At 54.9% G+C, this 13,830-nt stretch overlaps 2 protein-coding genes across 2 annotated transcripts; both read left to right on the top strand.

Annotated features, from left to right (window-relative positions):
* The first annotated feature begins 434 nt into the window (after nucleotides 1–434).
* On the top strand, nucleotides 435–3,136 carry RBM7 (RNA binding motif protein 7). The gene is made up of 5 exons (XM_050983625.1): nucleotides 435–605; nucleotides 782–944; nucleotides 1,444–1,546; nucleotides 1,729–1,795; nucleotides 2,033–3,136. Exons 1-5 carry the CDS (start codon nucleotides 510–512, stop codon nucleotides 2,432–2,434), a joined length of 831 nt encoding a protein of 276 aa, XP_050839582.1. The 5' UTR covers nucleotides 435–509; the 3' UTR covers nucleotides 2,435–3,136.
* A 142-nt stretch (nucleotides 3,137–3,278) lies between these two features.
* On the top strand, nucleotides 3,279–8,358 carry REXO2 (RNA exonuclease 2). Its single transcript, XM_050983626.1, has 7 exons — nucleotides 3,279–3,433; nucleotides 3,538–3,621; nucleotides 3,880–3,957; nucleotides 5,965–6,076; nucleotides 6,617–6,725; nucleotides 6,937–6,990; nucleotides 7,939–8,358. Exons 1-7 carry the CDS (start codon nucleotides 3,302–3,304, stop codon nucleotides 8,066–8,068), a joined length of 699 nt encoding a protein of 232 aa, XP_050839583.1. The 5' UTR covers nucleotides 3,279–3,301; the 3' UTR covers nucleotides 8,069–8,358.
* Nucleotides 8,359–13,830: the final 5,472 nt, after the last annotated feature.

Genomic DNA, 13,830 nt, shown 5'->3' with positions numbered 1-13,830 from the left:
AGACGGACAAACCCCGGCACCGGCGGCCAGGCGGGACCGGGACGCAGGCTCGTGACAGGGACGCGCTGTCGCGACAGCGGGCCCGCTGCACGTGCTGCATCAACGACTGCCCCACGGCAAACGGGGCTTATTGCCCATTATCGGTTAATTACAGGGGATTCCCGGCCCGGATCCTGCGCCCGCAGCTGCCGCCGAGCCGGTGCTGAGGAGGCCCCAGTCCTGTCCACGTTCCCTTTCCCACGCCTGGCTCCGTTCTCCCGTTCCCGTACTCCCGTTCCCGTTTCCACTGCCCCGGTCCCGGTGCCGTTGCCCCGGTCCCGTTTCCATGGCCCCGTTCCCGTTCCCGTTTCCAAGGCCCCGTTGCCGTTGCCCCTGCCCCGTTGCCATGGTCCCGCCCCTGCCGGAAGGGACGGCCCCCGCAGCACGTCACGGTGACGTCACGCGAAGCGCCGCGCGGGGTGGGGGGGAGCGGCCGCTGGGAGCGCGCGCGCTCAGATCTCGGCGCGACCATGGGGGCAGCGGCAGCCGAGGCGAATCGCACGCTCTTCGTAGGGAACCTGGACCCCAAGGTCACCGAGGAGCTCATCTTCGAGCTCTTCCACCAGGTACCGCCCGGCGCCCGCGCTGCGTGTACCGGGGGAGGGCACGACGGGCGGGCCGCGGCCGCCATGGCCGGCGGGGCTACGGTGGCCGCCACGGGACAGGGTTCAGCGGGGCGCACGTGCTCGGTGACGGCCGCTCCCTCCCGGTGTTTGCTTAACGCTTTCGCTCCCGCTGCCAGGCGGGGCCCGTGATCACCGTGAAGATCCCGAAGGACCGGGATGGACGGCCCAAGCAGTTCGCCTTCGTCAATTTCAAGCACGAGGAGTCGGTGCCGTACGGGTTGCGGCTGCTCAACGGGATCAAGCTGTACGGGCGGCCCATGCGCATCCAGTTCCGATCAGGTACCGGAGGCACCTTCAGCAGCTGTCGGGGGGAACGTGCACTGCTGCCAACTGCCCTAGCCTGCAGCAGAATCATAGCTGTTCGGGTAAATGGCAGGAGCCTCTCACCAAGGGGTCCCTCAGGTGCCAGCTCTGCTCTCCTCCTGTCCCTCATGGCCAGTGTAACCCCTTGGCCGAGCCTCCTCTGTGGGTTTTTATTGGTTATTCCTGCAGCACCTCTAAGATTTGTTCTAAATTATCACACGAACAGCAAAAATTACATCTGATCGTGGTCAAATGAGGCACATTGGCTACAATATCTCTGCCCTTTCTGGTGGGAATTAAGATTGCAGTGCTTTGTTTTGGTAACTAGACCACGTGCTTTTGCAGATCGCTGATGAAACAATACGTGGAAACTTGAGAACCTATTCAAAATGTGTTGATTTTCTGCAAGTTCACTTCACACCTCATTTCCTTAACTGATATTTGTGGCTCTCCTGAAATATTTGTCTCTCCTCAGGGAGCAGTCATGCGGCCCAGGATATCAATCCATCCGGTTCCCAGCTCGGAGCTCCTGGCACCAACCCTCCCGGGATGCCTCATCCAGCATCCAACTGCAGCAGGTAGGAGTCTCTAGCACTCCTAGAGTGAGTGTGGAATGGAGGCAGACACTGCATGGCTCACCGTGTTCCTGGCTACTTCCAAGGGCAGTTTGGTGTTTCCTTCCTATGGAGGGAACACCAGGGGGACACAAATGCCTCGCTGTGTGTTTAAGGCTGACACTGCTGCTGTGTTTTCCCTGCAGGTATGAGAGGGTTCCGGATGGCATGGCCACACCAGGATTCCCGTCGAGCCTGCAGAGACAAGCGGTGGTACGTGCACACTCTCTCGGGCACAGCTGGTGGGAATACACTGCTGGAGTGCTGAAATGGCACTGCCAGAAGGATTGAAGCTCCTGCTACAGAGGGGGCCAGCTGGGAGGGCTCTGGGTGAGGGAAGGTTCTGGTATGAGAAGTGTGGCTTGGAGGCCAGCCCGGGGTTTGGTTCAGGCACTCCAGCAGGCAGCGAGCGTGCCAGACTGAGCCCCCCTGTCCCTGTTTCCCTTCCAGATGAACAGCGCGGCGCGGCAGCAGCCCCAGTTCGGGGGCAAGTACGAGCAGCCCGGCTTTGCCCCTCCCGGCTACCCGCACTCCTTCCACGCCGTGTCGGGCTCCCCGGGGCCACGGCGCCCCGAGGGGCCACGCAAGGCCCGGCTGGGCGCCCACCCCTACGGCCCCGACGGCCGCCACTTCGGCCGCGAGCGCTTCGGGGACTGCGGCCCCGAGTATGGCCGCGGCAAGCGCGACGAGTACGGCTTCGAGGAGAGGGGCCACGAGGGCGAGCACCACTACCGGGGCCGCGAGGAGCACTACGACGACCGGCACTACGACGACCGGCACCGCGACGGCTGGAGCTACGAGCACCGCAGGGACAGCTACAGAGAGGCCAAGTGGCACTCTGCGCGGCACTGAGGGACTTGAGGGCAAAGCAAACGTGACCTGTTTCTCACCGAGTACATGTATAAACCCCCTCCCCCACCCCAAAAAAAACCCCAGTGAAGTCAACTTTTAGTGTTTGTAAAAATACCAGCAGCGCAGTCCTGCCAAACTCTGGTCTCAGTATTAAATGTGTTAACGCACACTTCAGGGCTTTTCACGGGATGAGAAAGGCATGGTGAAGTCTTGGAGAAACCACCACGCTGTCCTTGTGTCACAGATAAGTGCTGTTAGTATTTTTCTAGGAGAAAGGAACATCTGTGTCAGATGGAAGGGTCTGGCATTTTAAGCAGAGTTGAGGTGGGACAGATGCTGCCTGGCATCTGGAACATTCCCCTTGTTTTTTACACAGTCACAGAATCACACATTGGTCTGGGTTGGTAGGTACATTAAAGACCACGTCACTCCAACCCCCTGCCAGAGGCAGGGACACCTTCCAGGCTGCTCAGAGCCCCATCCAGCCTGGCCTTGAAAGCTTCCACTGATGGAGCATCCGCAGGTTCCATGGGTAACTTGTTACAGTGCCTAAGCACCCTCACAGTAAAGAATTTTTCCCTAATATGTAATCCAAACCTACTCCCTCAATATGAACTCACTCCCTGTTGTCCATTTAAAATATTACAGTATTGTCTTGGAGAACATTAAAAAGTCTCCCTGGGGAAAGCCCCTGGGTGAACCTCCGCCTTTCGAGGCCGGGGCAGCGGAGCTGCTCCGTGGCACCGGTGACGGGAGGAGCGCCCCGGCTCCAGCGGACTACATCTCCCAGCAGCCCTTGCGGCGCCTCCACCCCCATGGAGCGTAGGCGGCGGCGCGGGGGTCTCCGGGAGCTGTAGTGCGGCGGCGATGCTGGGCGGCGGCCGCGCCGGCCTGGGCCGCCTGCGGATCTGCGCCGGGCGGTTGTTGCGGGGCCGGCGGAGGGCGGCGGCCATGGCCGGCGGCGACATGGGGCAGCGCATGGTCTGGGTGGACCTGGAGGTGCGAGGCGGCGGCGCGGGGCGGCGGGGGGCGCGGGTAAGGAGCGGACGGGACGGGGGGCGCGGGGCCCCGGGCGCGCTGACGCTGCCGCTCGCCCCTGGCAGATGACGGGCCTGGACGTGGAGAAGGACCAGATCCTGGAGATGGCGTGTCTGATCACCGACTGCGATCTCAACGTGCTGGCCGAGGTGAGCCGCGCGGGGCCCCGCGGGCAATCCGGGGGATGCTGGAACAAAGTAACGCCGGGCGGTCCCGGCTCCGGCCGCGCTGGGATCGCTGCTCCGCGCCGGGAGCGCGGCAGCGAGAGCGGAGCGCGGGGCTGCGTCAGAGCGAGCGCACGGTGTGCCCGCAGCTGGCACCGCGCGCTCCGCCTGTGCTCGGCACACAACTTCTACAGGCTCCTAAACTTTTTCTGCCGTTACCTCTGTGCTTCCCTGTCCCGACAGGGCCCGAACCTGATTATCAACCAGCCCGACGAGCTGCTGGAGAGCATGTCCGAGTGGTGCAAGGAGCATCACGGGAAGGTAAAAACCCTTCTGTGCCTTGGCCGCGATGGCAATGACATGTAATTCTGAGAGATCAGCTGCAGGACCTGTAATTCTGAGAGATCAGCTGCAGGACCTGTAATTCTGAGCGATGAGCTGCAGTATGATGAGCTGCAGGACCTGTAATTCTGAGAGATCAGCTGCAGGACGGCCTGAGCAGGGACAATTCCTGCTGAACAGGGACAATTCCTGCTGAGCAGTCTGCAGCCACACAGAGGGGTTCAAAGACAGGAGACAGTATCTGTCTTATTTTGTATTGAGGACCCTTTGTGGAATGTTTCACTCAAGTCTCACCAGTCATCTGTGGCACCGTTCAGACTGCACTCGGGGATCTTTAGCCCACAGCTTCCAGCTTGCCTGAAGCAGCCTGTGCTTTGCAGCCTGCTTTCTGATAAGCTGGAAGAGTGCTGGAAGCTGCTTCCTGGTCTGGGAGTGAGAAGCATCAGCACAGCAGCCGCATGAGGCTCCCCTGGGAGGGCTGGAGCAGGCAGGGGGGCCAGAAGGGGATCTGTCACTCAGGGGTGTGCCACTGGCTCGCATCTCCCAAGGCAGGGGCTCAGCCTCCTTTGTCCCAGTGGGAGGTTGGGAATTGGGGTTTGGTTCCTTGGTCCTCTCACAGAGCTGCTGGCCACCTCCTGCCTCTGTGGGAGCCCTGGTGCAGGCTGGGTTGGGTTCAGATTCTGACAGCTCCTCCTGCTGAAGTCTTGCATAAAATAATTCAAAATAATTCCAGTGGGGAAGGGGGAGGTAAAGCTTGAATGCCTGAGTAAGAACAGGTGCAGGATTGGTGCAGAACGGTCCAGAGCCAGTCAAATGCAGATTTCTTCCTGTGGACTCTGGTGCATGTTTACAGGACTCCAGGCCTGTAAACACTGGGGTTTTGCATGTCCCCTCAGCCCTGTAAGCCCTGTGGATTTTTTCACTGAAAGCTTCACTTTTGCAGCAAGAGATTATTTTTAGTTCTTTGGGCCACCAAAGAAAGGTTCCTCCTTGCCAGCAGCAAGAGAGCAATTGGATTTTCCAGTCCCTGATGATGAATTGAAATTCAAGTTGGTTTTCAATTAAAGGCTGAAGTTTTAAGACATCCATAACCCCCCTCTCCTCCCCCTTCGGCATCTTGCTCTCCCTGAGAAGAATTAGCAAGAGTTTGAGAAATGAATATTAATTTACTGTGATGGGTGCTTCTCCCTGCCCCAGTTGAGGATTCCAGCTCAGCCTCAGCTCAGGAGTGAATTGGAGATGGTAGCATGCGTCCTTGCTGCTCCTGAGGAGCTACTTATTTTTAATTGACTAAGAGAAGAGAAGCAATTAGAATATAGATGAAAATGCTGCCACATAATGAATTTTTTAACCACCACTTGGATCTGTCAAGTAGATTTTTGCTGCACAGTCGTGGAAATATATAGCGTAGCCAGATGGAAATAAATCACTGAGAACACTTGGAGAGGATTTGACATTTAGCTATTGAAAAAAAAACCAGGGAGGAACTTTCCTGATTTATAGGAATCTTGATAAACCCTGAAGGCAGGATCCTGTTTATTTGTGTTCACTGGTAGCTGCTGCTCCCTGCTGGGGAGGTGAGTGCCTCTCCTGGATCAGGGGTGTGAAGGGATGCAGCGCTCTCCTGGCTCAAGGATGTGCAGGTGGATAAACAACGCCTCACATCTCGGTAACTGGAAAGAACTCTGAGCAAAGGAATCAAAAAAAGGGAAGGAAAAAGTCCCAAACCACACAGGAAGGTCAATGCTGTCAAGACTATTTACCTGCCTTGGTTTTCCTTCCCAAGCAGGAGGTCCCTGGGGAGAGTAGAGGCTGGGGGTGCCCCAGAGAACTGAGATACAGAGTTCAGGAGGCACCTGGGGAACAAGCAGCACTCCAAGGGTTGACCTTTCACTGCAGAGTTAAACATTTACTTGAGAACTGGAGCATTCCTGGCAGTGTCTGTGACAGGGTGTTTCTGATTTATGGCTTGGCTCTTTTTTGCAGTCTGGCCTTACTAAGGCTGTGAAGGAGAGTAAAATCTCGCTGCAGCAGGCAGAGTACGAGTTCCTGTCCTTCGTGCGGCAGCAGACACCCCCAGGGCTCTGTCCTCTGGCAGGTGAGACACCTTCTCTCTGCACTACAGCACTCATCCATCCTGCACTCCCAGCAGGATGCCAGCACCCCCTGGCACGTGGGGCAGGGATGGGTTCCTGTTCTGTGCTGTGTCTTTTCCTCCCTGGCTATCCAACCAAAGGCTGAATAAGGATCTTCCAGGTGTCCTGTTACCCAGAACTGCTTTCAGAATTTCATATGTGATCTTGGGACAGGTGCTGAGTGGAATTAATACCAATGGCCCCTTTCACTTGGCGAAAAACCCGATGTTGGCATAATTCTTTGATATTTTTCTGTGTGTCACAAATTGTGGGAGTAGTAACTGAGGGATTACTAGAGGTATTAGTATTAAACCCCGTGTGATCCTGCAATGAAAATCTGACAAACCTTTACAATCATATTTGCTAGAAAATGGGATAAATGAGCTGCTTGTGAATGGCTTTTCTTCCCCTGTGATCTCTCCCAGCTCGCTCCGCCTGCTGCTCGTTTCCATGTTGCTCTGTTTTCTTCTGTTTGAAGAAACATCTTGTTTGTGCCTTTGTAGGTAACTCTGTTCATGCAGATAAGAAATTCCTTGACAAATACATGCCACAGTTCATGAGGCACCTTCATTACAGGATCATTGATGTGAGCACTGTCAAGGAACTTTGCAGGTAAATGTTGCCCCAGTTAAGTGGTTTGAAAGATACCCCTGGGATGTTTGTGGGACTCTGCAGATCAAGCAGGGGGACTCACAGGGCTGTGGCCTCTTTGGGTTTCAGTGAAACCAAGGTTCATTCACCAAACGTAACAAACCCACAGCAGCCACCAGACATGCCTTTGAATCCCAGTTTTCTTTCTAAGTGTCAGTTTTTCTGTTCCCAGGCGCTGGTATCCAGAGGAATATGAGTTTGCACCAAAGAAGGCGGCTTCTCACAGGTGGGCTTTGTGCCTCTGTCACTGACAGAGAGCTGTCAGTGCAGAGAGCTCTGCTCTCTGTCAGTGCAGAGAGCTTGTCCTGCAGAGAGCTCTGCTCTTCCTGAACAGGATGTGGGGCTCCCTGTGAATTCCTGCATCCTGTGGCTGATGCAGGTGGAGATGGCTTCTGCACCCTCTCAGATGTTTGAATTCTCCTGTCCAAAGCCCAGATATTACAGGGAAAGGGATTATTAAAATCCAGAGAACCAGAGGTTTCCTCAGGCCTTCTGAATCACTCTGCTCTTCAAAGTGCATGTTTGTTGACCATGCAAACTTGTCAAGTCACTTGATGGGGGTTATCTGCCCTTTTTTTGGGCAGAGGTGGTCACAGAAACACAAAAATTTGAGAACTGTGAATGGGGGTGGGGGGTGAGAGTCCTGCTCCTGCTATTTCCTGAGCTTGGAATGTGCCAGAGAGGTAGCCAGGGAGCCTCTGTGCCTCTGCTCTGACGTGCCTGTGCTGAGCAGGAGGGAGGCTCTGGTACACACAGAGGGGGAGGAGGGCTGGCTGTCACAGACGTCCTGGCTGAAGTCGTGGTTGATGTGCTGCTGCAGAGAGCTGAGCCCTGAGCGTGCCCTGGCTGGAGCTGGCAGCTCTCTGGAGCCCTGTCTCTTCCCTCAGGTTGAATTGTTTCTGACAGCCAATGCTGCAGACCCTGTTGGTTTCCAGCAGCTGTGTCCCAGGCTGACATAAACTAATAAGCTGTGAGTTACTCCCTGGCACGCTGGCACCACTGGACTTTTATTGCTTCCCCGAGACAATGAGTGTTATTTTCATGTCTGACAGATGCACCTTCCCTGTGCGTCAGTTTGGTTTCCTGCAGCCTGGAAGTTTTCAGCGGCATTAGGATGTGGGCATAGCTGGAGATGTACCCAGGCTCTTTGAAACCCTCCTTAATTCTCTTTCAGAGCCCTTGATGACATCAGGGAAAGCATCAAAGAACTCCAGTTCTACAGAGACCACATTTTCAAGAGGAAAACGGATGAGAAGAAAAGGAAACTGATTGAGAATGGGGAAAGTGACAAAGCTGCCAGCTGATTTCCCCTCCCGCCACACCAGCCTGTAGCACACACTAGATGCATCTCCTGGGTTTTTTTTGTTTGCCAGTCTCTTGGGAAGCTGCACCCTGGGTTACCTTGTTTCTTACCAGCTGTTCAATGCAGACAGAAGCCTGAGTTGCTGCTGCTTTTCAGTTTGAGCGGGAGTCGGCAGGCGGGACCTCGGCAGTGCCCGGGCTCGGGGGCTCTCGGTAAAACACGCTGTTTGATACTCCTTGCACCTGGTTTTAGGTGCAGTCTTTCACGACACAATAAAACAGTTGAAAGGTGGTGGTTTTGGACAGCCTTTCTTTGGTGCTCCCCACGCTGCCAGGTGAAGTGCTGCTCCCCTGGGCTGTCCTGGAGCGGGAGCTGCTGGCCCATGAACCGGAGGGTGTAATGGAGCGCGGGGTGTGCAGCTCCCAGGCATGTTTTTATTATGGGCATTAATAATAACGGCCATCCAGGGCTTCTCAATCCTGCTGATTGTTGGAACACCTGCTCTGCCAGCCCTGGGAATGATTGTTATTGCAGAGAGGCCGTTAAAATGGTTAATGGGGCAAATAAATGAGTCTGTGAAGTGTCTCTCTCCTCTGTCACCAACTCCCAGGTAAGCTGGCAATTCCAGAGAGGTTTGTTTTCTGTGTGGGCAGGCTTGGAGCAGGGCAGAGCTGAGGGACATCCCTGCACAGGGTTATCCACCACAGGCAGCACCTGCAGAGATGCCTGGGTGCATCCCTGTGGAGCTGCTGGGGCCCTGGGATGTTTTGGAGCTGAGGACACGCAGTCCACCCTTGTCCCAGCAGCTCCCCAGACCCACATCACAGCCACGTGCCACCAGAATTCACTTTGTCTTTCATTTCCATGTTGTTAGTTTTCCCCCCTTCCTTTGACTTCTTTCTGACCTACTTCTCCTGCTTTTCATATTTTATTCCTTGTTAAGATGCTTTTGTTTTTCTCGAAACATTTTTTAAGGAAAATATGCCCCCTGCATTTATACATTTTTAAATATTGTTTATTCTTGCTTCTGAAGTAGCGGTGCTGTATGGAGGTTTTTTATCTCATCTCCCTGTGTTATGCAATAGCATTTGTGGTTTTCTGTGCTGGCATCATTTGAGGTTCCAATTTAGCACAAATTTGTCACGCACTTGGCGGAGCACAGATAAACCCCACCAAAGCGGGTGTTATTTTGGGCTGGAAACAAAGCTCCCTCCTGCAGCAGGAGCTGGGGAGAGGGAACAGCAAGGACCCCCTGGCTTTGCACCATTCCCTTCTGTAGGAGCCCTCACACCAGCTGTTTCCACGCTCTGAGAGCTCCATCAGCATCACACAGGCATGGAGGTTCCAGATACAGGGATGCAAATAACTCTTTTTTGGACATGGTAGTTAAAAGAATTCCTCCAAGGCAAATACAGAGTGTTGGGGAGCCCTTGGCTCCACCCCTCAGCACTTGTGGAGGTGTTTAACAGCACCTTAAACCTGCCACTGCACCAGGGCTTTGTGCTCCCGTTGTTTGGAACAGGAGTCCCCACAGCTCCACTCGCTGCCAGCATGGGCTTTCCCGTGTGGAAACTCCTTCCAGACATGAGCCATTTGAGCCTCCCACGATGGCAAAAAGAGCAGCCAGTTATCCCTCCCTCCTTCCCTTCCTCCCTCCCTCATCTTTTCTCTGCCCTTCCCTGCACCTCTCATTCTCTCCATCAATCCACACTGCACTATTTGGGTGCAAACCACAGAAATCAGGAAAAATAGCAGCTCATGCTACACTTCTGCCCACCTTCAGTGTGGTCTGCTCCCATTCTCTGTTTTTAGAGAAGTCCTCCTGCCCCCAGGCACAGCTGCTGGCTCCACCACAATGAGGAACTTCTTCCCTCTGGGAGCCTCAGCACAGACAGCATCAACCTTGTGGAGGCAGGGGATGAAACAGTGGCCCTCAAGCAACATCCCTGGGTTTTCTGGGGCTGAGCTGGATGCTGGAGGTGCAGGGATGTGCTGGGGACACTGCTGAGCCCACCCTGGCACCACTGCCAGTGCTGCCCACTGGCCCTGGGAGCCGCCGGGTGCAGCTGCATCGGCTCAAGGTCGGCTGCAGAGAGCCTGGAATAGAAAACCTTCAGACACGATTTTTGTCTCTTTTTTCCTCCCACTGCCGCTGATGATACCCTTTTACTGGAATAACTCTCTCCTGCTGACAGATAAGCTTTTAGGGTAGTGAAATCTCTGTGACACATTAAGTGCCCTAAATGACAAAACAAGGACGTGCAAGATTACCCCGCGACTACTCCGTAAAACACAACTTGTCAGAAGTTGCCACAGCCGCCCAGGCCCCACGGGGACAGGGCACCCCCAGACCCAGGAGTGTCCCTCCAGCAGGAGAGAGGGCAGAACAGGGTGAGCAGAGGAAAGAGGGGAAAGGGGCAAAGCAGGGGTTGGTGTGAGCCCAAACCCCCCAGGCCATGGGCACGGGGGTCCCTCTGGAATCAGGGACTTGTCTCTCTGCCGCCTCCCCGCTGATGGATGGGATCCAAATGGCCACAAATTGGCGAGTGCTGCAGCAATGTTTCATCCCCGTGCTGGGGGAGCCGCCGGCAGCAGCGCGGGGCCATGGGCAGGGCACGGGCTGTCAGTCAGTGCCAAGGCAGGGAGAGCTGACAGTCAGGGAGAGCCATTCCCAGCACTAACTGCAGCTGGAGGAGCACAAATGGGTGGATAATGGTGTGATAGGGCCTAGCAGACATCGTGTTTTGGAAAAGAAAACAATCATCTGGTGAGTCAAGTGGCACCTACTGACCCCTCAGCTCTGGCCACTCAGGGCACGTTACAGAGTGCAAATCCTTCTGCTTTCCTAAGTCCTGCTCAAAACCCCCTTTTCCTGGGAAATCTGGGGGGAACTCTGTTCTGAAAAACCACACAGCCTGTGTGAGGGCACAGCTGGGGAAACTGCCCAGCACCTTCCCCAGACAGAGTGCTGTCCTGCCCTGCTCTTGCAAGGGGATAAAATTGGTGTCTGCTCCCGACCCAACAGACAAGACCGGAGGGAGGATCACGCTCTCCAAACTTTGCAGAAGGGAAATGAAGCACAGAGAGATGAAGTGACCTCCTTAAGGTCGCATGGGGAATATGTAGCAGAGCCAAGAACTGAGCTAAGATCTCCAGGGTCCTCATCTACTTCTTCCACTGTAAGATATTCCTTCCTCTTTCCCTCCAGCCAAGTTAAAAATAAAACTGGGTTTCATGTCCCTTTGGCTGCAACGTGACTCCAGTGCAGCAGTCTGGTCCATGAGCTGCCAGGGCGGCAGCACCAAAGGGTCTGCCTGGCTCTTTGCAGTGCCCACTCTTTTGGGGGTGGCCACGTGCCTGGGTATATATTAGTTATGTGGCACTTTCTGCCTCATAATTAAATGGAACCTCTTCACAGGCCCCTTTGAAGCAAATCTCTGTCAGTTCAGAGAAACTTTCATCGCCAGCCAGCGCTCAGTGGTGTTTGTTCTCATTGTTCCTGCCAGCCAGAATAAAACTCCTCACAACGACAGAGAAGGTGGCTCTGGATCCCCAGGGCCATCACACTGGCAAAGCCCAGCCCTTTCTTGGAGGGGAAATGCCTGCAGTGGTGTCTGCAGCGAGCCCTCAGCCGTGTCCCGAGGGCTGGGCAGCAGCGTGGAAGGCTCCCCCGCTGTCCTCACCATTGACTCTGGATGTTTCTATCCCATCAATGTCTCCACGAGTCTCCAACCTGTTGCATGCTTCCATTTTCAGGGCTCTGCTCACCAACACCCCTGACAGGAGCTGCCTTTTGCAGCAGGGGGCCCCAGGGGCAGTGGGATGTTCCTTGCCAGGTGTATCTGCAATGCTCTTGCCTTTCCCTGTGCAAGGCTGGACACTCAACCCTCTGCTCGTTAACAGCCCCAAAGCCACCCCAGGCCGTTCCGGGCTGCCCTTCCCCGCTGGCAGCGCTGCTGTTGCTGCAGTCGGTCTTGTGGTGTCTCCCGAACACAGGGAGCTGCGAGCAGAGGGCGGAGGAGGAGAAGCGGCTCCAGGAGGGAGCGGGCGATGGAGCCAGGGCCGGCTGGGGATGCTGCACAGAGCCCACGGGCTTCCCTGGGGCGGCTGTCTCACTGCTCCAGCAGTTAGAGGGAGGTCTGAAGGGCACAAGCTACCTCGCTAGACATAATCCCTTGTTTCCACAGGGAAGGAGAGTTTCCTGCAGGAATTAGATTGTTCTTTGTTTCCAGGGGGGACGAGAAGCCCTGGTGAATCCCCCTGTAGGTATCTGTCCAAGCCCAGGACTCGTGGCATGCGTCAGCACAGAGTCCCACCTCTCTGATTCCCCCACGATTGGTGTCACACGCTTGGTGCTGTCACTCCTGCCTTCTCCCCCACCTCGGGTCCATGTCCGGGGCAGCAGTGCAGCTTGGGATGATGTTTTTGGTCTGTGAGCCCCTGCAGAGGACAGGCTGGCTGGGCCCAGTGGCAGGTGCCAGCTGAGGAGCCAGCCTACAGCCCCACAGCCCCTGGAGAGCAGCACGGCACAGATAATCCTCTTCCCAGCCCAGGCTCACCCAGGCAAACGCCACAGGCAGCCTGGAGAGGGTCAGGATCAGCCTGGATCATCAGAGTGGGCAGGCCAGGGCTAGGCAAATCCCCCAGCCAGAACCAAGGTGATAAGGAAAGGAAAGGAGGGGAAGGCACTCCTGGATGAAGGGCTGCGTGGCTCTGAGCAGCAGAGCTGCATGCACTGCATGCACTGCATGCACTGTAGGGAAAGGATCCTGCTCTGCTGGCTCTGACCACACTATGTCCCAGCAATGGATCTGCTGTCATGGCAGGCAGCAAAAATGCCAACAATATGTTCAGGGACAATTATTTCCCTTTCCAGAGGGACAAAGTGACTTGTCTTGAGGTCTTTTCCATGTCCTCTGCTGTGTGCTCTGATTGCCCCAAGATGCTCTACCTGGAGAGAGCCTTAATACATAATTATATACCATTAGCAATGAGAATAACATGACAACTGCTTTGGATAATCACAGAGAGCACTGTTCCTGCCAGTCTCCTAGCTACCACAGCACACACGTATTGGGCTCAATTTGTACAAGAGGGCATTTTGGAAGAATTATCTGAAACTGGAAATAAGATCAGCAGACACACAGTCCTGGTTTCATGGGACTCAGATGGAAACCAGTGGGGAAATTCACTGCAAAGGCAAATCAGCTAGTAGGATTTTTAATTTTTTAAACCCACCCTAATTAAGAGCAGAGGTAGTGTAGCCCAAAGGAGGCCTTCAGAAGATTGCAGATGCTCTCAGCCTGGAGATCGTGCGGTATCTGGTGTTGATTTAAAGACTCTGGGAAGCTGCACTGCCATCCCTAGGTAAACTGTTCCCATGTTTTATGACCATGCTGCTAAGAATTTGTCCCATATTTCTTGCCTGAATTTGCCTTACTTTCATTCCTAACCACTAAGGATCACTTTGCCTTTCCCTGTCCCTCTGCCCAGCCACATGCCATCAGGATTTCTCTCTTCCTGGGCAGGCATGGCACTGTCAGCACTCCCTCAGCCAATCCTGTCAGCACACCTCATGCCTTTGCTTCTCTTCTTCCTGATTTCCAGAGCTGTTTATCTCCATTTTCTAGAAATCATCCTTACAATTCCAGTGTGTAAATCCCCACTTAATTGCTGTGGGGACATGCCCAAGTCTTTCTTCTAAAACTAAAATCATCTTTCTTGCCTGAAGCACCACAGCAGCTCCTGGCTCCCATCTCACCC

The sequence above is a fragment of the Serinus canaria genome, chromosome 24 (genome assembly GCF_022539315.1).
Source record: "Serinus canaria isolate serCan28SL12 chromosome 24, serCan2020, whole genome shotgun sequence".
In the NCBI taxonomy this organism is placed as follows: Eukaryota; Metazoa; Chordata; class Aves; order Passeriformes; family Fringillidae; genus Serinus; species Serinus canaria.
Note: the sequence above shows the minus strand (reverse complement) of the source record. Positions and strands in the feature narration are given on the sequence as shown.